The sequence below is a fragment of the Theobroma cacao genome, chromosome 2 (genome assembly GCF_000208745.1).
Source record: "Theobroma cacao cultivar B97-61/B2 chromosome 2, Criollo_cocoa_genome_V2, whole genome shotgun sequence".
In the NCBI taxonomy this organism is placed as follows: domain Eukaryota; kingdom Viridiplantae; phylum Streptophyta; class Magnoliopsida; order Malvales; family Malvaceae; genus Theobroma; species Theobroma cacao.
In genome coordinates this window covers 5416739-5443400 of record NC_030851.1, presented here as the reverse complement: position 1 = coordinate 5443400, position 26662 = coordinate 5416739, and the positions used below count along the sequence as shown (strand labels likewise).

At 34.7% G+C, this 26662-nt stretch overlaps 4 protein-coding genes across 4 annotated transcripts; 3 read left to right on the top strand and 1 right to left on the bottom strand.

Moving 5' to 3' along the window:
- LOC18608004 (PRKR-interacting protein 1) lies at nt 6290-8087 on the top strand. The gene is made up of 2 exons (XM_007042464.2): nt 6290-6660; nt 7374-8087. The coding sequence occupies exons 1-2, from the start codon at nt 6418-6420 to the stop codon at nt 7647-7649; spliced, it is 519 nt and encodes a 172-aa protein (XP_007042526.1). The 5' UTR covers nt 6290-6417; the 3' UTR covers nt 7650-8087.
- On the top strand, nt 8966-12560 carry LOC18608003 (reticulon-like protein B11). The gene is made up of 6 exons (XM_007042462.2): nt 8966-9157; nt 9473-9653; nt 9909-10050; nt 10151-10220; nt 10312-10481; nt 12052-12560. The coding sequence occupies exons 1-5, from the start codon at nt 9097-9099 to the stop codon at nt 10479-10481; spliced, it is 624 nt and encodes a 207-aa protein (XP_007042524.2). The 5' UTR covers nt 8966-9096; the 3' UTR covers nt 12052-12560.
- Nucleotides 12966-16382, bottom strand: LOC18608001 (protein TIC 21, chloroplastic). Its single transcript, XM_018116133.1, has 4 exons — nt 15958-16382; nt 15281-15538; nt 13985-14188; nt 12966-13354 (listed from the first exon to the last, which is right to left on the bottom strand). Exons 1-4 carry the CDS (start codon nt 16237-16239, stop codon nt 13241-13243), a joined length of 858 nt encoding a protein of 285 aa, XP_017971622.1. The 5' UTR covers nt 16240-16382; the 3' UTR covers nt 12966-13240.
- Nucleotides 21166-25436, top strand: LOC18608000 (receptor protein kinase-like protein At4g34220). Its single transcript, XM_007042458.2, has 2 exons — nt 21166-23353; nt 24470-25436. The coding sequence occupies exons 1-2, from the start codon at nt 21703-21705 to the stop codon at nt 25162-25164; spliced, it is 2346 nt and encodes a 781-aa protein (XP_007042520.2). The 5' UTR covers nt 21166-21702; the 3' UTR covers nt 25165-25436.

The window sequence follows — 26662 nt, the reverse complement described above, 5'->3', positions numbered from 1 at the left end:
CAGAGCATATCCAACTTTTCACTGACATAAGACCCCCATGAGAGATATTAGAGTCTAGGTATACTCGAATCAAAGTGGGCCCCTTTCCTGTATTGGTAAAAGTGATAGTGTAACAACAATGTTTCACGATTGGATAAGGTAAAATGTCACGGATCCCACATCAGTAAAAGATGAGACAAGTCTTGGGTTTACAAATAAGGGTCTTACTTCACTTAACAAGCATGTTTTTTGGGTTTGAACCCATGACAATAAATACGTATCCAAAATTTCCTTATAAAGTTAAAGTCCAACTTTCATACTTAATATTTATCTTTACCTAATAATTTGATGTGCACTTGACATAATACACATGTATTTTCAGTTAAAATATGATTTAAGAGTAAAAATGTTTGAATTTAGTCATTTGAGTCCATGATAGCTATTTTGTAAATTATACTTAACATAATTATCATAATTAAATAATTATATAAATTGTAAATAAGGTAAAATCTCGTCGATGAAATGTTAATTTAGATTTGAATTTTTATAATACAATCATTGAAAACTACAAACTGTTAAGATGAAATGTAAACAAATGAAAACTCATTACTTTTAATTTAATTATGTTACAAGATATAATATTTGTGTGATGCGTCAAATACTTAATTTTTTATTTTTTCTTAAATTTTGAACTTAATGATTTTGTGCATTTAAATATAATATTTACAATATACTAGATTTTTTCTTATGTGGTACATTCAATGTCTTAGATTATTGTTATGTTATAAATATCAAATCTGAGATAATGGAAACGCATCCAAAATTTCTTTATAAATTTTATCCTTACTTAATAATCTGACGTGTACTTGACATAATATACTTACGATTTCTATTAAAATATAATTTTTTAATAAAAAGATTTGAATTTGGTCATTTGAGTCAATGATATATGTTCTGTGACTTATACTTGACATAATTATCATAATGAATTAATTACATAACTCGTAAATAAGTAAAATATCGCCGAGATATCATATTTTAAAATCTTAACAAATTTATTTAAGATAATTCTTACAGATTTTTATTCTTTTTCAAAAGACACAATAATTTATTTATTATAAGGTGGTCCTTCTTCTTTATGGGTGAAAGAACCAGTATAACTAAATCGTTGAAAATATGGGCTGGTGACAAGTGGTATCAAAGTAAATTCAATGTGGATTTGTGACAAGTGGTATCAGAGTAAATCCAATGTAAGTTTGTGACAAGTGGTATCAGAGTAGACCCAACTCTACAGTGTAATAAAATCCCTCATGAGATATACCAGAATCGAGACAGACCCAAACTAAAATAAGTTTCTCTCCTCTATGGGTGAAAGTGCTAATGCAACAAAAGTGTTAGAAATATAGGCTTGTGATAAATGGTATCAGAGTAAACCTTACTTTCTATTTACATAAAATCCCATGAGAGATAGCAAGATTAAGGTAGACGCGGACCAATGTGGATCCCTCTCTTTTATAAGTAAAAAAGTCAGTACAACGAGAATATTGTATAATTGAGTGAGATAAAATATCACAGATCCTACATCAATAACAGATTACCTATAACAATAAATATGTTTTTTTGGTTAAAAACATGGCCTATGATAATAGGCACATGCTCAAAATTTCCTTATAAAGTGAAAGTCTAACTTTCATACTTAATATTTATCTTTATCTAGTAATTAAATGTTACTTTATATAAATATATAGGTATTTTGAGTTAAAATATGATTTTGGAGTAAGTTGGTTTAATTTAGTCATTTCAGTCGATTATATCTATTTTATGACTTGTACTTAACATAAATATTATAATGAAATATTGATATAAATTATAAATAAGGTAAAATCTCGTTGATAAAATGTTAATTTGAATTTGAATTTTCATTGTAGAATCATCGGAAACTACAAACCATTACGACGAAATGTAACAAATAAAGATTTATTACTTTTAATTTAATTATACTACAAAATATAATGTTTGTGTGATGCGTCAAGTACATTACTTTTTATATTTTTTAAAATTTTGGACTTAATGATTTTGAGCATTTAAGCATAATATTTACAATGTACTATATATATAAATATATTTATTGTGGTACATTCAGTGTTTTAGATTATTGTTATATTACAAATATTGAATTCAAGATAGTAAATACACATCCAAAATTTTCTTATAAAGTGAAAGTCCAACATTCAATTTTAATATTTATCTTTACTTAATAATTCGACGTGTACTTGACATAATATATATACGGTTTTCATTAAAATATTATTTGAGTAAGAAGATTTGAATTTGGTCATTTAAGTCAATGATTTATGTTCTGTGACTTGTACTTGACATAATTATCATAATGAATTAATTACATAATTCGTAAGTAAGTAAAATATCGCTGAGATACGATATTGTAAAATGTCAACAAATTTATTTAAGTTAATTCTTGCTAGCTTTTATTTCTTTCCAAAAAGACAACAATTTACTTTATAAACACTCTTTTGCAAGACCCAAGCAAAAAACAAAAATTAGAGTAACATAAAATTAGACCAAACACTCCACTAACATGAGACTTTCCATGAAAGATATCTAGGTCGAGGTAGATCCAGACCAAGATGGGTCCTTCTCCTTTATGAATAAAAGTGACAGTGCAACGAAAGTGTTGCACAATTAGGTGAAGTAGAATGTCACGAATCCCACATTAGTAAGAGATGAGATAGGTCTTAGGTTTATAAATAAGGGTTTTCCTCTACTTAACAAATATTTTTTTTTAGGTTTGGACCCATGACAATAGATACATACCAAAAATTTCCTTATAAAGTGAAAATCTAACTTTCATACTTAGTATATATGTTTGTCTAATAATTTGATGTGTACTTGACATAATATACATGTGTTTTCAATTAAAATATGATTTTGGAGTTAGAGGGTTTAAATTTAGTCATTTGAGTTGATGACATCTATTTTGTGACCTATATTTGACATAATTATCATAATGAAATAATTATATAAATTATTAATAAGGTAAAATCTCGTTGATGAAATGTTAATTTGAATTTGAATTTCAATAGTACAATCTTTGGAAACTGCAAACTATTAAGATAAAATGTAAACAATTAAAGACTATTTTTTATAATTATGTTACAAGATATAATATTTGTGTGATGTGTCAAGCAAATTAATTTTTTTTATTTTTCTAAAATTTTTTATTTAATGATTTTGAGCATAATATTACAATGTATTAGATTTTTTGTTGGTGGTATATTCAATGTTTTAGACTATTGTTATGTTATAAATATCGAATATGAGATAGTAGATACGTATCCAAAATTCTTTATGAAGTGAAAGTCCAACAGTAAATTTTAATGCTTATCTTTACTTAATCATTCGACATGTACTTGACATAATATATTTACGATTTCTATTAAGTTATGATTTTTGAGTAAGAAGATTTGAATTTTGTCATTTGAGTCAATGGTATATATTTTGTGAATTGTGCTAAACATAATTATTATGTTGAATTAATTATATAACTCGTAAATAAGTAAAATTTTGTTGAAATACAATATTTTAAAATCTCAACAAATTTTTTTAAGATAATTCTTACTGGTTGTTATTTCTTTCCAGAAAGACATAATAACTTATTTATGATAAGGTGGGTATCTCTTATTTGCGAGTGAAAAAATTAATGCAATAAGAGCGTTGAAAACATGGGCTTGTGATAAGTGGTTCTAAAGCAGACGCAATGTGAGTTTGTGACAAATGATATTAGAGTAAACTTAACTTTTCACTGTAATGAAACTCTTTATAAGAGATACCAGGGTTAAAGTAGACCCTAATTAAAATGAATCATTCTCCTTTATGGATAAAAGAGTTAGTGCAATGAGAGTGTTGAAAACATGAGCTTGTGATAAGTAGTATTAGAGCAAACCCAATGTGAACCTACAACAAGTGGTATCAGAGTAAATCTAATTTTTTACTGACATGAGACCCTTCATCACATGTAGTGAAGTCGAGGTAAACCTAAACCAAGTTGGATCCCTTTCGTCTATGATAAAATAAACAATGTAATGAGAGTGTTATACAATTGGGTGAGGTAGAATGTCACGAATTTCACATCAATAAAAGATAGAATAGGTTTTGAATTTATAAATAAGAGCCATACTTTACTTAACAAACATGTCTTTTAGGTTGAAAACGTAACTTATGACAATAGATACATATCCAAAATTTTTTTATAAAGTGAAAATCCAACTTTCATTTTTAATATTTATCTTTACCTAATAATTCGACATGTACTTGACATAATATACATGTATTTTCAGTTAAAATATAATTTTGGTGTAAGTTGGTTTGAATTTAGTCATTTGAGTTGATGATACCTATTTTGTGACTTGTACTTGATATAATTATCATAATGATATAATTATATAAATCATAAACAAGGTAAAATCTCGTCAATGAAATGTTAATTTGAATTTGAATTTCCATAAACAATCATTAGAAATTACAAACTGTTAAGATGAAATGTAAACAAATGAGGACTCATTACTTTTCAATTTTAAAATTTATTGTTACCTAATAATTCGATGTGTAGTTGACATAATATATATACGGTTTCTATTAAAAATATAATTTTTTGAGTAAAAAGATTTGAATTTGACCATTTGAGTAAATGATTTTATATTCTATAACCTATACTTGACATAATTATCATAATGAATTAATTACATAACTTGTAAATATGTAAAATCTCACCAAGATACTATATTTTAAAATCTCAATAAATTTACTTAAGTTAATTTTTACTGACTTTTGCTTGTTTCCAAAAACACATAACAACTTGCTCTATAGTCACTCTTTTGCAAGACCCAAGCAAAAAAACAAAAATTAAAGTAACATAAATAATCATGGAAATGGACCTTAGAGTAATAAAGCACAATATTTGTTCTGAAAACAACATAGACAAGGTAGAGAATAATCGAGGATGTCTCCTCTGCCAAGGGACATGTTTTCTGAAATAATCAAATGATTCATATTGCTTTCTCCCTAGGCAGTGCACATGTGGCTGCATTTACTGCACATGGAGAGGAGAATTTACACTGACATCCACCATAATTAGTCTGTACAAAGGAGTATTATTGTAAAATTTTTCCATTCAAAACTTTAATTTTTTTTTATTTTGAAAGATTGCACGGCTTGGAGCAATGAAATTCTGTTAGATTGGAGCATGTTAGAGATTGTGGGACAAACAGATAACAATAAAAACGATATTTCACGTGATAGCGAAGGATCAAGGATGCTTCCTATTTTGTGGTCGATGTAATCTATGCTATAGATTCATAATTAAATTAAACGGTCCATCCATACAAATCTATGTAATTAAAATTGCTTTTCCTAGGTATTGCACATGTCTCTGCATTAGTTAAATCCAAAAGGGGGCAGTCATCGATATGCTTGGCGATTGAGTTTGTAACTAGAAAGAAAAGGGTATTCTTTATTTTATTAATAAGGTGTGCTGCAAGCAAGCTTTAGTGGCCAAAGCCATCAAAATGTTGTTGACGTTTGCTAAGCCGAGGAATCCAAAAAGTTGCTTTTTGAAGTAGTATTTTTAGTTTTCTTTTTATTTAACAAGGTGGAAGAAAACAACTTGGCTGCCTTTTTAACTAAGTTAAAGAATAACATTATAATAAAATAAATACATGTTATTTTTCTTTTGTTTGCTTGATAAAAAAGAAATTTTCAATTAAAGAGAGAGGACATGTTGCAATGAGATACACTTGAAATAGAAAAGAGAAAGATTAAAACAACTAAATACTTTGTAATAGGAAGTGAGGGATACAAGTTAGAGAAAATGTCAAATAAATTTTGTGTGGCAAATTTAATAATCTAATGATAATCATATTATATTTAAGAATAATAAGAGTTTATATATCTTTTTTAAATGTTTCAAATGGACAAAGAAAAGGAAAAAGAAGAGGTTTTCCTAATAGGTTCAAAAACTTTGATAACATTGGGCAAAAAAATGATGGAGAAGCGTGTTCTTCTTGATCTTAGATTAGAAGGTAAGCCAATTTTCTACTTCTTATTTTTATTTTATTGTATTTTTTTTTTTTTTGAGTCAAGCTATTTATGTTTTGGATATAAACATTAAAAGGTCCGTCAAACGATCCAAAAGAATAAGAAGCTGAACTTGTATGTCCATACAGAGCCCAGCCCATTATTATTAGGAAAGAGGGAAACATGCTTTAATGGATAATTTAGTAATTTCAAATTTTCTGTTACCATCTTGAGTTGAATCAGTGTCAAATCTTAAGGACTTTTTTGGAATTTACTCCAAAAATGAAAAAAAGGGATAATCTGCCAAGAAACCCCAAATTCCAAAATCGTTAGGGTTTTTGCTACGAAATGTCGACGGGCAGGCCAAAGGACGGCAACACTCAGTTGGCGCTAGCGGAGCAGAAGGTAGGACTACCACCGCGACCTCCGTTGGCAGCATCGACGGCGATTGTAGAGTACGAGAAACCGGTATTCAAGGAGGACGAAGAGGACTTGGAGGTGAAGCTCCGCCGGATTATAGAGAATGTGCCTGTCCGTGTCAGTAACACTTCCGGAAGTTCTGCTGGTTCTGGGTCCGGTGATTTCCACCAGGTATTTTATTACTCTAACTATCCATTGAGAAAAAAAGATTATGGATCACTTGCCTGTTAAATCTTAACTGCTGCTTGCTTTATTAGCAGATTGGATGGAGGAATAGGCATTGCATGTGCGAAAATTTAGAGATAGTTGATCAGTTTGTGTTGGTTATCTTCAGATTTTATGGAAAGTTTAATTGTAGGATTGTTGATTAGGCATCAAATCACCAAAGCACTAAATCTAGAAGTGCAACGCTTAGCGTGTTCCATGTTCTGAAAGTGCAATACGAAAGCTTCCTCTCAACAGGAGGAGGATTAGCGAAGCTTTGAGAAGTGTCCATTATCATAATTGTTGTAGTTATGATTCATGGTTCTGATTTCCCCTATAAGGTTTTGCTTAAAGGTTTCTTCTAGCTTACATGACCCATAACAATGTCAGGTTTAACATATGATTGAAGGACAGATTTTGCTTCTCTTTGGTGCAATCTCTATGTGTCTTAGGGCAATTGGGACAACATGGGATCTTGTCTTTGATTCTTTTTTAGATTGGTGCACATATGATTCCTTTAAGAATAAGCATTTACTTGAGCTAGTATTAAGTGTAGATTATAAAATTATGATTGCTTATAATTGTTTGGAAAATCTGGGCATGAAAAATTAGATGACCTACCAGCCTTCCAAATCTTCATTCATTTTTTCTCAAAGTAAGTTTTCTGCTTGTTGCTACAGTATCGACAGATGAAATGGAAAGAGCAAGACAGGCTTGCGAGAATGGATGCTGACTACCAGAAAAGGAAGGAAATAGCTGAGTTTAACTTGAGGAGGGAAGAAAAAATTAAAGCTGCTGAGGAACGGACAGCAAAGAAGCGCTTGAAACGCCAAAAGAAGAAGCAAAGGAAAAAGGAGAAGAAGATGAAATCGGGTGCTGAGGGAGAAGAGAATAAGAAAGAAGAGTCTTCTGATGATGCAGGGGACTCTGACAATGATGAAGAAGCAGCACAGTGAACAAAATTTTACTAGAATTTAATGCTCCAACCTTTGTTCATACTTGGTCCTATAAATTTGGGTCCAATTAGAAGGAATCAGATTTACCAGCAACGAGATATTGTGGTTCAGTTCTGATTTTTACTAAGTTGGTCTTCCTTGTCTACGTACTTGTGAGCAGTGAAGGCATGAGGCTTGGGGGAAAATGAAAGTCCAAAAGAAAAAGGTCTGAAATATTTGATTTTCTTGTAACAGAAATTTTGCTTATCCTGACTGACAGATTGAATGCCTTAACCACCCTTGGATGCTGTCCTGCCATCAAAAACATATTAAATGATGAGTTCATTTGATGCCTGTTATATACTTTGAAATCTTTGTTGGCTTAAGAAGATTTGTATTTACTGACAATATGTATTGCAGTTCTAGATCATGAAACCAGTGACAGATCTGTTAGAAAAACCGGAAGTTTTCCGTTTCAGAATACAGTGTTACTTGGAGATTTAGTTAATCTTTCCTTTCTGTATAATCTACCTTAGGTGACTAAGTCCAAGCTGCAGTTAGAATTATTGTACGAGGGGTGAAAGTTATTGTGGGATGAAAGTGGGTGGTTGATGACTAGATCTGCCCGTCATGTGCTGTGTGGTCACCAAGCAACTGTTAACAAGAATAGAATGCAAGATAGCCCTACTGGTCCAGGGCCTCCGCTGCCCGTATCATTTTCTTATTGGTCTCCTGTTCACGTCACCTGTCGCTATCTCTGATTGGATCAGTTGAGAAACCAAGGTTTGAGTCGACATCAATTTAAGCTCAATGATACAACTTAACCAATGTTACAGTTAGTATGCCCTATAAGTCTACTTATATTGACGTCGTATGTAAACCAAGGAGGCACTCTCAAGATTAGAAGATTAAGGGGTCAAGGTTTAAATCCCTTTCTAAATTTCTTCCTTCCCTGACACGCACAGAAAAAAAAAAGTTATAGTATAACTTAAAATATGCCCTATGGCCTATTCCAATTTGAATGGAGTCTATCAAACCCTAGACAAAAGAAAAAAGGGCATAATCCAAGTAAGTTCAATGTCTACTTTCACCTGTGGAAATAGAGTTCAACAGTGGTGGGATATTATTACGATTCGTCCCCACATGAATTTTTTTGTCAACTAATAATATTCTAAGTGGTGTCCGACTCCTAACACGAATCTGATATTATGGAATCATACACGTTGAATATTATGATACGGCTGCTAGCGATAGCTGACCAAATTATAGGCCGGATGAGCCCATCTGCTTTCCTCATGTACAAGCCCATTTCAATCCACATTACCTGTTATGTTCACTTTCTTACGTTTCATTGTTGGTGGTGCTGTTCCTGTTCGTTTTAGTTTTTTTTTTCTCCCTCCCTATCTCTCTGACTCCCTCTCCCTCAAATCAATTTCAGAGAGAAAGAACAAAAAAAGTAGTAATAGTCATGGGAGATTCCAATCCTATACCTCGCCTATCAGTTCATCAAGCTCTTGGTGGTGGCCCAGGTCTCTTCTCTGTTCCTCTCTTTCTATACCTGTGTATATATTCGTAGTGTATTCAGACATATACGCAGCAGCCTCTTCATTTCATTTCCAGATAGATCTGTTTTTACTTCCACTAACGCTTCCACGATTATTTCTATAAATGGATGTTTCCGGGGTTTTTCCCCTCCGTACAAAATATTCCAGAATTCAGTTATAGGACAAATATATTGTTCATCTACACCAACTTTGGTTTGCATGACTCTGATTTATTTTCAATTGTTCATGTTATTTTACTTTCTGGGTCGGGGTTGAATTTTATTTATGTATTCTTGGTAGTTGCTGATGTGCTATTGTGGAGAAAATGGTGTGGTGGAGTTGTGATGCTAGCCTCTGCAACGACGTTGTGGTACCTATTTGAAAGAGCTGGTTATAATTTCTTGTCTTTTGTGGCCAATGTTTTATTGCTCCTTGTTGTTATTCTCTTCTTCTGGGCCAAATCTGCTTCCCTTCTCAACAGGTAGTTTCCATTTTTAACTTTTTCTTTACTAACTGATTTTTTCATTATTCTTTTAATCTTCACCCTTTTTATGTATTCTGTTGCATGCTTCTTTGGAAATACTCGCACCCAGAAAGAAAAAGGTTTTATTTCTTTTTTATGAGAACAATATATGAGGGTTTTTTAGAGGAAATTCTATTTAAAAAGGGAAAATTGGAAATTATAGTATTGTTTAGTTTGGGTCTAATGTGGAAATGGTTCTGCTTTCTGATGCAGACCTTTGCCGCCCCTTCCTAATTTGGAAATTTCTGAGAAGACTGTTGGGAAGGTTGCTGATGAGTTACAAGTGTGGATCAATTATGCATTGTCGATTGCACATGACATTGCCATTGGCAGAAATTTGAAACTTTTTCTTGAGGTTAGGTTTTGCCTTTGTCTCTGTACTTTTTCTGTTGGTTTGATATAAAACTTTAAAATGCCTTTTCCTTGCTAAATTTTTTAATATGTCTGCTGCTCAGGTTGCTGTTGGCTTGTGGTTATTATCATATATTGGTAGCCTCTTCAACTTCCTCACTCTGGTCTATATTGGTGAGTTTTATGATATGCTATTGTTTCTGTAATAATAATGATTCCCTTAATTTTTTTCATGCATGCTTGTTTCAATTGATATGATCTGCAGGAGTTATTCTTAGTCTATCAGTACCTCTGGTATATGATAAGTACCAGCACCACATCAATGAGAAGCTTTCTGTAACACACAGAATCATTCAAATGCAGTACAGGAAAATTGATGAAACAGTACTAAGGAAGCTTCCATTGCCCTCAAACAAGGAAAAGAAGATGGAGTAGGCAAGTTGGCTTCCCTCTCTCTGCCATTTGTTTACACCACTTTGGTCTAAATGACTTAACATGAAATCATTTTTGACATTGTTTTGGTTGCATTAATTTGGATTGTGCAACCATCAAATTATTCTGTGTTAAACTGATTGCCCATTATACTACCTAGTAATTATTGATCCAATAAATGCATATCTAGTGACCAGAGTACCTGCCCAGGAAAAGTTATGTAACAGCTAAATCAGAGAAATAACGTACGAACAACTTAATGATCCTGACATTTCATCCCTCAAGCATGGGATGCTGTTTAGTTTCACCTCTTTGGGGACGATGTTGCTCTGTTACAATTTAAGATTATAGCGTTCATGTTATTTAGGTTTATGCATCATTTGGGGCTGTTCATGATTTGCCTGGATTTCTCTCCCCTCCTGCTATAATTGACCCCTTATGTATGACTGATCTTCAAATCACTAGTCCTCTGTGTGTAATTTCAATCCTGTTTTTCCGATGAAGCCCTACTCTGAAGTGCATTTATTTTACTAATTTATATTTTGTTCTAATAAGTCAATGGATGCCTTTTATGCTCATTCAATGAGACTTGCTAAATGTATAAAGCAGCCTCCAATGTGTAGATAAATCTGAACTGATTGAAGTTTTCTCATAATGCTTACTCATTTCAAGCCTGCAAATATGTTCTCGCTTTGTTTGCACATGGACTTACTTTCAGCTGGGAATCTAATTGAAAATTTTGGATTTTATGGAATAAAGCATGAACAAAGATTAAAAAATAGAAATGGGTAGTTTACTGTCCATGCAAAAGTGAGCCCTCATAATTTGCTTTGTAACTATTGTTTGGAAAAACAGGTCATTATCTAAATATTACAAGACATATGCCTTTTGCAATTTAAAAGGTTTTAGAAATAGAATTGTCATTATTCTGATCTTTAAGATTTATCCATGTTATCTATGGGATTTGGGATGTGATTTCTATATAATAAACTGTAATGTTACCGTGAGCAAATGTAGCCCAAAAGTAAGTTTACCTGTTCGGAAAACTTATACAAGGGAGCTTTGATCAAACCCTGACTTGCTGGTAGAAAACTATAGTCCATATGTTTATAACAGGTCCCTGTTTGAGGCCAGCTGAGTTGAGGTTATTAAATTAATGTGCTAATAACACTTCATGGAGTGTTACTTGGTGGTCATAAATGGTAAGATCTGAATAGTCTCTTCAGTCGAATGATTCTTAGCGTATGTTGCTTCTGCGATTTGGGTTGGACAAGTTAAGTGAGAATCACGTACTCCCATAGTTTTAGAATTGAATAATTTAGCAACAAGTCTAGGCGTATTATTTCCAGAATAATTAATGTTGAAAACAAACTTTCGAACTTTGCCAGAAAAGGCAGGCAAGTTTTGAGACCTTTGATGTTATAAACACAGACACAGATTTTAATAGTTGCTTTGTTGCAGAACTTCCTAAGACATAATGTTAAATTGTTAAAGCCAATTATCTTGTTTGGGTTCACCTTTTGACTCCCCTGCCTCTCTCTCACTAAAGTATTTGTACTTTATTTTTATACAGGGTATTCAGGTGGTTAACTGTGACCAGGGTCATAGGGTTGGGTTTTGAAGAGGTGAAGCTTATGAGTTATTTTTGCTCGGATGCCGTCAGTTTTTCTATACTATTCGAGTTACCAATCTTTAGCAGGACTAACCCTGATAACTTATAATTTTGGGAGAAGATTAAACCTTTTCTTGTTTTCCCCTTGCGGGAACCCTATATCCTTGATTAAGTCTTGGCCTGGAGTTTATAAATTTGTGGTTATATGTTTTGCCTGTTGATTTGGGTTGGACAAAGATATCGTGCAATGGTGGAGGAAACTTGTTTATGCCAGTGGAATCCAAGCTTTTTAATTACCTGTCCATTGTGTTGAACAAAGATACCCTCTACAATATAGTCGATTTGTTTAATGGCCTGCAAACGGTTCGATGTCGCTTGTCACTTTGGTGCGGGCCTGAACCTTAATATTCTCTGTTTGTTTCTTTGTCAAGTGTAGTTTTAGAAATAGACGCTTTCTCAACGTTCTCGTATTGAAGTTTCTGACAAGTAAATGCAATATGTTCTCTTCATGTCCTTCATAATGGTGGTTCCGAGCAGTAGTGAGTAGTAACACGATGTAAAGGATAATGAGTAGTGTTGTTTGAACGGGTTCTCGAGGACGAAGGACAATGTTTTCAACATTTTGAGGCCATAAACTCATAATGAACACATGATTTATCCAATGTTTTCCCTATATGGTTTGGATAATTAAACCCCTTCATTTGAGGGTGAATTTCCTGGGTAAAGATGGTATATTCTTCTGTTCTCTTACCATAGAGGATTCGATTCAGGTGATTTCTTTTCCAAAGGCTTGCTTTTCCTTTTTAAATGGAGTATATCTTCCTACCAACACTTCAAAAAAGATGTAACCTTTCTGAAAACATTTCTCAAAACAATGAAAGCAATGACCTCCCTTGGTTCTGATGGTCGACTGTATATTTTATCACAAACTCGTCAAGAGAGGAGATGCTCTTTCCCAAGGAAAATACAACCTCGAACTAAATCATCGCCCCCATGCTGTATTGGTAAATGTATTTATTAAAGAAATATGCAAGACTGCTTGTAAAACGGCTTGTAAAATTGAGTTTCACTAATCTACATTTCAACAATTATGGCTACAAAATCATGTTCTAACAGAAGCTTCATGAATTTTTACCAAGAAAGGCAGAATTTATGCAACCCTGGGAATCGGAATACTTTCTGATTGAGGTAAAGTCACTGAGCGCAACAGTTCCAGTGAGAACACAAGCCCCAGAAAATGGGAAAGGATAGTGTTAGCTGATGCCTGCATGAGCAAGAGATTCATAAGGACATGCAATAACCAAGGCTATTACTCATTACAAGTTTGTCTTTGATCAATTAGTCTTATATTGGCTGTTAGTTACGACACCTTCAAGATCAGTTGACTATGAATATCAAGCATAAATGTTTATCGGTTTGGGAAACTGTGAATATCAATATCAGATTAAAAATATAGCAAAGAGAAAAGCAAACTTCAAATTTATGTGTACTACATGTCTAGAGACCCACAAGCTCTAAATTTACTTGCATTTATATGTATATACGGAGAACCATGTTCTTTAAGTTATCTGCAATTGGTGGCTATCAATCTTACAGACCTAGTCATCTCACTCTGTACATACAACACTAAATACACATTGCTGGCAGGTCACTCAAGGCAGGTCTTTTAGAAAATTAACCAGTAACCCAAAAGCAAGGACTTCCAATTTTTAGAGGGGACTCTTCTTCCTTGTCCTTCCCAATTCCCCTTTTCTTCCTTCTCCTGGTTTAGGGAAGAGAAGGGGGTGTGTGCAGGGTCGAATTAATGCAGAAACTAAAGTCTCAATTCACAAACATGGGTCAAAATCAGTTAAACTTTGCAGACATTCCAATAGGCTCAAATTAGATTAAGTACCTGCACCAAGAATACATCCAATGCAAGGACTGGACTATAGCCAGGAGAAACTCCTTGGTAGTAAGGATTTGTGGAGGAAGTAAGAGCCTTAGCAACTAGCAAGCCCACTGTTGCTTGCATGCCAAGAATAGCAGCACCCATTCCCAGAAGATTCAGAACTATGCCATTTTTCAGGCTTTTCACAACATCAGCACGAGGAGGAGCCTGAAACCCAAGGGAAATATTAGAATTTATTGGAAATTGAATAAGGTAACAAGCATAAACTAACACTCAAATAAGTACTCAATTTGGGCATGCCTTAACATTAAATCTTCCAAACTCAAAAGCAATCCTACACAGTAGTGATAACTTAATCTTGATCAGGCTCAAATGGATCACTACAACTCTCCTTTGAGGAAGAAAATGTGGTGACAATAACCAGGAAATAAAACCTTGAAATCCCAAATTTTAGCAGCTGTCATTTGATACCAATGAGTGTTGATGACCGTGCTAAAACTGTTTACTTTTTCAAATTCTTTAGAGGAAAATATAACTCTGCCCTTTGTCTTCAAGACTGCCAATCCTTGTACAGCCCGTTCTCATAAATAATACTTAAGATATTGTTCAATTATAAAATGATGCATATGAACCAGAAAGAGAAGTGAACTATAGCTTGTCTCAAGACTGTGTTGCAACTTTCAGTGGACTCTTTTACTTACTCAAGACAAAGCACAAAAAATTTCAGAAATGTCGCCCTTTTCTTCCAAATAAGTTGAACTTCCTAAGTATAGATTGCACCAGCTATATTTAGCGTAAACCAAAAAAGAGAAAGAAATGAATAAATTTATCCAGCTTAGTTTCTTCAAGTGAGGGTCAATTCAATTACTTCAATTAAATAATGTGAAATGTTCGGATAATTAACTCAAAATATCTTGAGAAACCGATTTGTGCTACTATATGAGAATACTCTCAAGTAAAACTTATATGTCTAGGACTCTAGACAAAGAAATTGGAACCAATTGTGCTCCTTCAACTCTCAGTATTTTATCCTTTAAAATGATGATGTGACTGTATAAAATGCACAACTGAATATATAATGCATAATCAATCAGGTTCATATGTGGCATTCATCCAAAACATTAACACATAACAACAAAAGCAGATTAAGAACAACACAGAAACTACAATCAGTTACTTGGGTTTTTCTCCTAGGACTTAAATATAATAACAAAAACACAAAAAGAAAACTCCACTTTACAAGTTTTAAGTAATGCATCAGATACTTTGAAATATTAACATAATTTCAACTCATAATACCTTTGAAGGATCATTAGCAGTTCTCTTGAGTTTCTCAGAAAGCCGAATATACCCAAACGACCAAAAAATGGATATGAACGCTGCCACAATTCCACCGGCAGTAGCATAAAAGGTAGCAGGTGATGTTATTTTCCCAGTAATAACAACAGAAAATGAAAGTATCACAGCTGACACCACAGTGCATACTAGCTGTCCCCAAAAGCCTAAATTGCCCAATCGCTTAAAGTACCTCGACGTGCTCTCTAACCTCTTCGAAACCTGCACCATTTCCATTCAAAATCCTTATCTTAACTTCTTGAAACAACCACAAAAAAATATTATTCATTTACAGTCCGCTAAAACCAAAACCCCATTAGAAAACCCAAAATTAACCTACAGCATTCTAGTAGTTTTAATGTTGTAGCTGTTATCTGTTTTTAAATGATACTAATTAACTGAAAAATGCTGATTACTGGTTGCATTTCTTTTGCTTTTGTCAATTTTTTTTATAATTTTAACTACCCAGAAGATAATATATCACAAAAATTTGACCAAGCTAAACCAAAGAGCAGAAACCCAATTCAATAAAGTTGAAACTTTAACACCAACTAAGTCAAACCCAATTGAAAATTGGATTTTTTTCAATCAGTTAAAAAAGGGTAAAATCTGAAAGTAAGAAAAGGAAAGTAAGGGAGTACCTGAGCGAGCTTTGCCTTCTCAGTATCATCATTAGGAGAGGTAAAACTAGGTGAAACTGGGGAAGAAGAGACTCTGCTCAAAAAAAGCTTAGATCTTTTAACATTGAGAGGATCGTAGGAAGCTAAGGGGGACAAGAGAGGCTTTGGTATCTGAGTCTCGAGTGAAGTGAGAAAATTTGGGCGGGAGAGAGAGGGCGGTGGTCGGTGACGGTGAGGGGGAAGGGGACCAATCGCCACCGCACAAATGCCGGAGCGAGTTGCCGGCAGCAAGAGTGTTTGCATGGTGGTTAGATGGTGTGTGAGCGGTTGGGGATGGAGTTGGTCCGGCGTTTGGTAACTGGGAGCGGACCAGAGTTGGCTAATTGATTTGTAGTTTCACTAGTTTGTATTAAGTTGCTCGATATAGAATGGGAACTTCGTTCTATGGTTATTTTCTTTCTATTCCCATTTTATTGCTACCACAGCTTTTTTTTTTTTAATTTGTTCCAAGGTAAAATTTACAGGTAAAATTTTCTACTCAAAATGAAAGTTCATAAATATTTAAATTATTTAAAAAAATTAAATAATTTTTTTATGCGAAGAGAAATTTTATTAAATTAATTTAAAATAACATCCTAAGTCATTGAACACTTAAAGAGTCCACAAGTAATAAATAAGATAAGTTTATAAGGGGTACATCATAAACTTGTAATCCTATACTTAAATCATCATGATGAGTGGCCATCCAATCGGTACACTGATTGGTTTCACGATGTATGTGAGCTAAATGACATTCCCATTGCTTGTGAAGTAACTGTCTAATTGATTGTAGTAATTGGATAATTTTTTCTTTTATTACGTTGAGTTAAACATTTCTATTTTTATTTTAAATCAAATATATTTTATAATTAGGTTGATTAACTTTCGTGAGAAAATATGAAATGGTGAAAATTGTCATACAATATATCAACGTTCATTTTAACATGTGAAAATTCTATTAATGTATTAATTTAATTTTTTTATTTTTATATAATCATTTTTAATTAAAAACTTTACAAATGTTATCTAAATAGTTTCACATAAATTTTGCTCTTATCCAATTTGTTAAATATTAATGCTACTCAAATTTTATAGAGAGGGGAGGAGGGGGGTTCAAATGAGTATACAGCCAAGACTTAAAATTAATAGTATGAACCAAAATTTAGGAGGTGGATAATTATAGGTCTAGAATTCTCTTACTCCATTTGAATGATATAGTGATGCACATCAGAAAATTGTACTTAGTCTTAACTTTATACCTTATCTAATCATATACATGAAGTATAATTTTATAATATGACTGTGACCAATGTATAGGAATTTGATGTAACTTGGTTTAAAACTAATTATCCTCGTTTGCACTAGTTTCTAAAGAAAAGTATGCCTCCATATGATATAAACTATAACATATTGTTTGGTACAAAAGGAATTAAACATTATAAACTTTGCAAAAAGGAATTGGATGTTGGAGACTACCATGCCAAATTGCCAAAAAGTGATGAACAAGTTGATATGTATTGATAAAGGCTAATGAATACTTAATTTGATTGTATTTCTTTCATTTATATAAGTTGGTAGGTTTTTTTTTTTAACCATTTCCAATATTTTCTTATAAAAAAATTGAGATTTTCAATTTAAGTTTCCATGATAACAGAGATAACCTTTCTCTCATTTTTTCTAATCTTTTTATTTTGATATAAAAAGAAAGAATTACAAGTTGAATTGAAGATAAGTGCATTATATACATAAATATAATTGTAGCCTTTTTCACTTTTTTATGGCTTAATGCTATGCAGATTTTTTTGTTCTATTTTTTTTATGTAGGAGAGTGTAAGGAGAAACGAAGATTTTAATCCTAAACCTCAATCATCTTAAAAAATATGTCAACCTTTAGATCAAGCTTGAGTATGTTAACAGGTATGTTATTTTTTAAATATTTTAACATAAACTTTATTATTTTATAAGGTATTTAAATTTAGGGATGAGCAATTGATTGGTTTGATCGGTAAGTAAAATAGGGTACTCGAGCCTACACACAAAAAAGTATCTAAATTTAATATTAAAAATTATTATTTATAATTAAATACTCAAGCTTGTGACAAGTAATGGTTTTAGTATCTTAATTCAATTCTAAAATATCTTAAATCTTACTTAATCGTGTCAAGTAGAGTAAAGTACCCAATTATAAAGTATCTATTGATATCTCTAATGGAACTTGTATTGTTAATGTTAGATAATTAATAATACACACAAAAAAAGGAAGGTTGGACTGCCAAAAATGACAAACAATGCTTTGATGGACATAAGAAAAATAATGAATTATTAAGATGAACAATATAAGACAGAACCAATTTAATAGGATGATATAGAAGTAGTATAAAATTGTTGAAATGCATAATAATTGTACTAGATGATTATTTTAAATTGAATTTTTTTAGTCTAAATTATTTAGTGAAAGGAGTTAGAGACTCCGTTTTGTACACTAAGTCATTGCGTCGACTCCACTTTCCTAGGACTGTTTGAGCGGCTGGGTTAATAATACAAACTCAATCCAACATTCACAAGCACGACAGCCTTCACTTAGGTTTTGTCTGGGGTGAAGGCTAGCTGTTGCAGTACAAAGTGATGATCTATTGTTTATATATGCAAACAAAACCATCAATCCTCCTTGTTAAAGAATAAACCATCAAGGACTCAGAGCAGGATGCTATACCACGTGAAGTGGAGGAGAATGGCCAGCCAAAAAAGGGGGTTTTAAAAAAGAAAGAAGAGTCAAGGTTTAAGGTAGATTCGGTCGGGGAATTCCCTGACTAATCTTTTTGACGAAGAAAAGGAGCCAGCCAGGCAGGTTAAGTTGGATTACGACTTTCACAGTACTAAAATACAAACTCCCTGGTGCTCGTGGTGGATGAATGAAAATTCATCGCTGCCTGTTTCTTTGATTGGTTAACTAAGTTCTTCGTTACCACAAAATTTTGTTTAATAGTTGGATTAAGAGAGGGGTGATTTGAAGATTTTATCTCAGTTTCAGAGGTGAAAACATGGCTATTTTTGGGCTGTTACCTCGGTAACAAGGACAACGAGTGTTACATTTATCATTGAAGATTGCGGACCAGCCAGGGAAGATTAGGACAGATTCTTGTCAAATTGCTGGCTGATAGTGCAACATCAAAGTTAGAATTGGTGCACGTTGTTCACAAAATCTACACATTTTAGGCAGTTTAGATCCTTTCTGGCATTTGGGAGATGCAGTGGCAATGGAATTGGGATCATTGCTCAGAATGAGAAACGGTACAGTTGCTAATAATTCACGGATGATCCCGTATTTTTGGCAAGATCGATCTGATCTCTCAAGCTTTTCTAGACTAAATGTTGGGAATTTGGGGGAGACTCGTTCAATTCAGGCGTGTCCATTCATGGCTTTTCTGATTTCAGGATGCAGATGGAACACAAACCTTCATGGCTAAAGTTAAAGTATTACCTAAGCACAACAGCTTTAATTTCTCTCTTTCCCTGTTTTTGGGACCCGAAAGGAGTTCTCCTGTGTTGCATAAACTTCTTCAACAGATGGAGAAAAGTACATTCAGAAACATGCTCCAAAATAAAGGTGAAACTTTGGGATGATTTCCCGTGCTTGCCAGCCCATCAACTACTCTGCTTGAACTGTTCTGTTGCTTATCAATTCTCAGATTGCTCTTGGTTCAAGTTGCGGGCTGATCCATGCTGCAATTGTTGGGGACCAACTGCAAAACGTTGATGGAAATTGCCTGCCTCCGCATCTGATTGACTGGTCACGGATTTGATGAGATTCTAGCTCACATCACATGCAGTTTAAAGCAACCATCTGGCTTGGCTTAAGGCACTGTTTACTTGGCATCAAGAAATAATTAATTAGATCACTCTGATTAAGGTCTTGCATTGTAACCAATATACTCTGAGGTAAGGTAACAGGCAAATTTTACAAAAAGCTTGGAGAACACTTTTACATATGCTTTCATACCATCTGTCTCTCTCTCCCAAGTATATTTAATAATTTGGACAACTAACAGAAAGTTTTAATTACTTAACTAACAAGAAAAATGCAAACACCAACTCGTGACTGTGATCAAAAGTATCTTGAGATTCCAACTTCATATTTCTTTTAACCTTTTTTTTTTCCTTAAAATAACATTATATGTATACAATATTATGTATGACCCACCAGACAAAGCAGTCATGACCACTTTTAATTATGCAGCTTATTCACCTTTAACCATGGGATTAATCATAAACAGTTTTCTAATGAGGGATTATTGTTGTTTAATAAACTAAGATTAGTTGCAACCATTATGAAAGAAAGAAGGTAGAGAATGAGGAGTAGATTGGCTGAAGGATGTTACAAATTTCTAGGGTGAACAATGGTTTAGTTGCAGAATGATTGAAATTATACTGCTAGAGTTGGTCATGACAGCAGAGCCGTGAACCAGAATTCTACCATGCCTCTTGATTTGATAAATGTTTTTCTTGATTCATGCCAAGAATCGCCCGTGACAGTTGTCCGTTAGTCCTTTTTAACTGATGACAACTTTCATATGGAGACAAGTGATTGCTCTTTCCTTTTCCCCCTTTTTCCTCTTTTTGCACTTTGGTCCCAATAATATACAAATTTCATGTTCCTAGGACCCTAATCTTCTTAGACTTACCCTGTTCCCTTTTTTAGTTTCTGCAATTGTTGAATTATATCTTGGGGAACGTCCTAAGATAAGCGTTTATCTTAGGCAAATTTGGACATGTAGAAGGAATCTAGGTTTAACCTTTTATGTTAAAACCTCTCATAATTGGCAACAGAGTAATGGTTCTTTGGCTTCTTGCAGTTAGGGTCCAGAATTTTTTTTATATATACGCATTAAACTAAATGTTATCAAAATTCTATGCAGTTTTTCAGCTATGACATTGATTTAAAGAGTGAGTTGGTATAACTCTCCACCGGAAAAGCCAGAGAGATTGAACGAGCCAGAGAAAATCAAAATGGCGAGGGGCGTAGTATGAAATGCCAAATTTTAAGATCCAATGCTGCAAAAACAAGTGCCCCCAAAGGTTTTACCCACAGTAAGTATTGGAAACCAGCACAAAAATGAGAGAGAGAGACAGAGAGGGATCAATGTGAATAATCAATAGGAGGGTAGAACAACGGATCCTCTGCAACCCGATGGGCCGCAAACTCACTTGGCTGTCTTGTAGTACCAAACAGGAGATTCCTCTCCCTGCCCATTCTTCCCCTAATTATACGCAGCAAAAGCTCAAAGTTACTAAAGTTGAGGTAGTACAACGTCAGCCACTTTTATTATCTAATACCATGGTAAGCTAAGTTCCATTCATCATTATATCAACTCCACTTCTAGTAACAACACACACTCTTTGTTTCTCTGCAAACCTCTGCATTACTCTCTGCAATAAAAACCAACTTTTTCTTCAATTTGGTGCCAATTATTATCAACTCTGCTGTGTTTAGTTGGGCTTCTTTCATTAAACCAGTGGCATATATACTTTTGCTCCCTACCCATTTCTTATCTTTTGTTTTTTTGCAGCTCCACCTTTTGATTCTAAATCCTCATAGATTTGGTAAACAAAACAACTATAACTGCAGTTGGTCACCATCTCTCTTTCTTTCTTTCTCTCTCTCTCTCTCTCTGTTCCCCTTAGTCACTATGAATATGTAGACTGGATGCAAAATCAGCTCAAGAATCCATGGGTTTCAACACGAGCATTTTCCATCGCCTCGCCTTTCTTCTTCAACTTCTTCTTCTTCTAGTTCCTTCGCTTGCTCTCAACACTGATGGGGTCCTTCTGCTTTCTTTCAAATATTCCATCCTCAGCGACCCGTTATCAATCTTGCGAAGCTGGAACTATGATGATGAAACGCCATGTGCATGGAATGGAGTAACCTGCACTGAACTAGGCATTCCAGGCACACCAGACATGTTCAGGGTCACCAGCTTGGTCCTCCCAAACAGCCATCTTCTTGGCTCTATTTCAGCAGACCTTGGCCATATCCAGTACCTTCGCCACTTGGATCTCTCAAGCAACCTATTTAATGGAACTTTGCCAAGCTCAATCTTTAACTCAACTGAGCTTCAGGTACTCTCTTTGTCCGGCAATGTTATTTCTGGTGAGTTGCCTGAGTCTATTGGTAGAATGGTTAGTCTTCAGCTCTTGAATCTCTCTGATAATGCCTTGGCTGGGAATGTACCCGAAAATCTGACTGCTTTGCAAAACTTAACTGTTGTCTCTTTAAGAAGCAACTATTTCTCAGGTCGTGTACCTAGCGGTTTCAATTCACTTGAGGTGCTGGATCTGTCCTCAAATCTGCTAAACGGGTCTCTCCCTTTAGATTTTGATGGTGGTAATTTGCGTTATTTGAACTTATCTTACAACAAGATTTCAGGGTCAATATCACCAGAGTTTGCAAAGCAACTTCCTCAGAACGCCACAATCGATCTCTCATTCAATAATTTAACTGGGGCAATTCCAGAGTCTCTAGCTTTGCTTAATCAGAAAACGGAGTCCTTTTCAGGTAATATTGACCTATGTGGGAAACCGTTGAAAAACCTTTGCTTAATTCCTTCAACACTTTCGACTCCACCAAATGTGTCCCAATCCATTTCACCAGCAATTGCTGTGATACCTAAGTCAATAGACTCAACCCCAGTAGCAAGCTCATCACCAGGAGAACCAAATAACACTCAAAATCAAGCACGAGGCAGCCTAAAGCCAGGCACAATAGCAGCAATAGCTGTTGCGGACTTAGCTGGTATATCCATTCTTGGCATGATCATTCTTTACGTCTACCAACTCAAGAAGGGAAAAGATCTCAACCAAAGCACCACAGCAACAAGCAACCTCGAGAAAAAACCAGACGTCCCGGTATCAAAAGCTCAAGTGGAATCAGGAACAATGCCATCATGTTCATGCATAAAGTTAAAACTCATAGAGACATCGGACACTACCAGTTCTGATAGTGATGACCAGGAAGAGAAGAACCAAGTCATCAATGTGAACCCAAGTGAGGCATACCAGAAAGGGGGCAAACTCGTGACAGTGGATGGGGAAACTGAGCTAGAGCTTGAGACTTTGTTGAAGGCATCAGCTTATATTTTGGGGACGAGTGGGTCGAGCATTGTTTACAAGGCTGTGCTAGAGAATGGGACTGCGTTTGCAGTAAGAAGGATTGGAGAGAGTTCAGTCGAGAGGTTAAAGGATTTTGAAAGCCAAGTTAGGATTATAGCCAAGTTACGGCACCCAAATTTGGTTAAGATTCGTGGGTTTTACTGGGGCGATGTCGAGAAACTTGTTATCTATGACTACGTCTCCAATGGCAGCCTCGCTTGCTCCAGTTACAGTAAGTTCCATCTCTCTCTCTCTCTCTCCTTGTTCCTTCCATGTGCATGTTAGCAGTAACCGTGTCTTTTTACTAAATGCGCCGCATTGCTGGTGCCCGGTAGTACAGGCCTCCATCTGTCTAAGCGTATATTTACGTGCATGATAGTCGAGTTTAAACACCTTTTCCTAAAATACGCCTGTGCAATATGAGCCGTTAGATTAGTTGTGTGGGGGCATATGTAGGGTTTATCGAACGGTGTAGGACCCACGATAATGAAGTGTAGGATGTCTCATTGACAGTACTGTCAACCAGTTTAGAAGCAGGACATTGTGGGTTTGGATGGTACGCCCGTAAAAAATGGTGACAACATCTTTGATAATGTAGAAAGTAGTAGTAATAATGTAGAAAACGCATAATACGCCAAGAGACGGCATGCCATGTGTTGCTTTCTTAAGAAAAACAGATGCCTTTGCCAACTTGGACCGACTCAACTGTTACGTTTAACTCCACATCTTTTGAGATTTCGGTGATACTTCTAACCTGTGGTTTCTGTGATAATCGTTTGCTTCAAACGTGAAGCAGTTTGTTCTCATCTCTATTTTTTTCCTTTTGGAGAATTTGTCAATTTGGGCTAAAGTTCAAGAATGTGATTCCTTTTTGGGTATTTTCTGACTAAAGAAAACAAAACTAAAGACGGACTTTGCCCCCTCATCAAATGGACCCGATGTTCGAGGCTCCATCCGATTCTCAAAGGCAAGACTTTGGTTTCTCCCCACTTTGAAGTGATGGCATTAACTTTCGGTTCCTTTTTTTATTTCCCGTCAGAATACATGAGAGCAGTACTATTTAGTGTGCGTGTTTCCAGGGCTTGCTTTCCAAACAGGACGTTGATTCGTAGGCTTTCTAATGATTTCAGGATCCTTTTTCACCATAAAAATATACGTAGCTTAAATATTACTTAATTGCATATATGAAGTTTTGAATGCAAAAATAAGACCCAATTATGGTGACATTCACTAGCTATGTAAATATCTTTATTCGACGTATAATTATATAACCATGTAACAGCTTCACTAGCTAGAATGCATGGATGAGTTTTACTTTGTCTCTTACAATATTGTTTTGTGGAAACAGGAAGATCAGGCTCATCATCACCTTGCCATTTACCTCTTGAAGCCCGTGTTAAAATAGCAAGAGGAGTAGCTCGGGGACTGGCCTACATTCACGAAAAGAAACAAGTGCATGGCAACTTCAAACCAAGCAACATCCTGTTAAACTCTAACATGGAGCCTTTAATAAGTGACCTGGGACTAGACCGCCTTGTTTCAGGCAATGTCAGCTACAAACCAAACAATTCATCGGCCAGGTTTTTAAGCAGCCAACGGTCCACAGCTTCTCGCGATGGCCCACCCGACCCCCCAACCAGTCCAAGCTCCCATGCGCCTGCCACCGCCAGCTCCTCCACCGGAACACCAACGCCATATCAAGCACCAGAGTCATTAAAGAACCTCAAACCAAACCCCAAATGGGATGTCTACTCATTCGGCATAATTTTGCTTGAGCTTCTCAGTGGGAGAGTGTTCTCAACCCGGGAGTTGGGTCAGTGGGCGGTGCCAGGCGGTTCAGTAGAGGAAGAGAAGAACCGGGCTGTTCGGTTGGCTGACGTGGCGATCAGGGGAGACGTGGAAAGCAGGGAAGAAGCCATGTTGGCGTGTTTTAGATTAGGGTTTAGTTGCTCATCATTTGTGCCACAGAGGAGACCGTCCATGAAAGAAGCAGTCCAAATCCTAGAGAAGCTCCCTTCAGCTTCGTCTTCTTCTTCATGCTAATGATGCAGTTGGGTCCTACGAAGAAAGTGTTCCTTGTTCTTGTTGGGGAGGCGCTAAAGTGATTTTCTTTTTCCTCTTTATCAAAATCCTTTGTTGACTTGAACGCTTTGCATAAAGAACCGGAGAGATTGTTGATAGCCGAATGTAAAAAAAAAGTGTTTTGTATGTTTGACCCATTACTCAGATGTCGAGCACTCGCTGTTTATTTATTATTACTACTGTATAATTTATAATCTGATATTAAATGGATTTGGTTATCTTTTGGTGGATCATGTTGGACTGGTTGGTTCTCATAATTATTTTATGCTAGTTGTTAGACTAATCATTCAAAACTTTTGCTTGGTGTGGATGGCGTATATTCCCGCAAGATAATTTGAAATCAATTCATACTCAAAGCTCAAAATTCTATACTTTGGGTATGTCAAAACTCTTAATAATTTCAAACCATCTGATGATTTAATAAGCAAAAATCATTCACCAAATTGAAAAGTGCATAATATTAATTCTAAGCATACTATTACCATATATTTAGATGATGTTAATGACACATTGCTTTGAACATCAGACTCCCTTAATTCACAAGCTTTTAACTTGATATATAATTCCAAAGTAATGGAATCGGGGCCCCAACACTCATTCATTAGTTTATCGGTCCAATATTTCAACAAGAAATTATGATCTGGAAGACGTTTGCCTTCACTGCATCTCTTTATTCCTCGCTGCAGTCGGTGTCTCATGGTTGAGTTGAAGTATTAAATGTATGCAATGATTCTAGTTATACATTTATCCAAATCTTCTTCTTTTTTTTTTTGTGGTTAATAGAATTTGACATTACCTTTCGCACCCTAATTTTCCCAACTCAACTACTAAGCTTAAAGAACAAAGACTATTTTTCGCTTCCATTAATTAGGCTGCATCATTTCTCGTTTCCTTCGTGTACCCAACCCATGGCACATGATTTTTGTTTATAGCTAAAGGCTTTGCGGTTGGTTTTTTCAGTGCCCACTATCCTCGTTATCCAATTGCACTGATGAAAAAACAAAACATAAAAGAAAAAATCCATTTGTTTTCCTTACTATTTACTACAAAATTTGTCTCTTTTTTCCTATTCCTACTAACTATTAATTATTATCATGTCTTTTTCAGAAATTTGGCACAGTTATAAATGAATGAATTAATTGATTCTTCAGATAGAATCCAAAACCAGTATTATGTAGAAGCAACCCAAAGACATCCTAATTTGAAGCAAGACTATATTTTGTCTTAGCTTTTAATAAAAGGATATTAGAATGTGATATCTTCTTTGATTTATTTTGTACAAAAATTCTTACTTCCTATCCGCTTCTTATTTTCAGTTTACCTAATTTGGGCCCGGTTGCCCAATAGATCTATTTGGAATGAACTAAACCCAAAGCCAAAATCCATCGACAGTTAATAATTAAAAAAAAAAAAAGTATAAATGGTTTCCACAGGCCCCACTTGGAAACTTCTTTGAAAT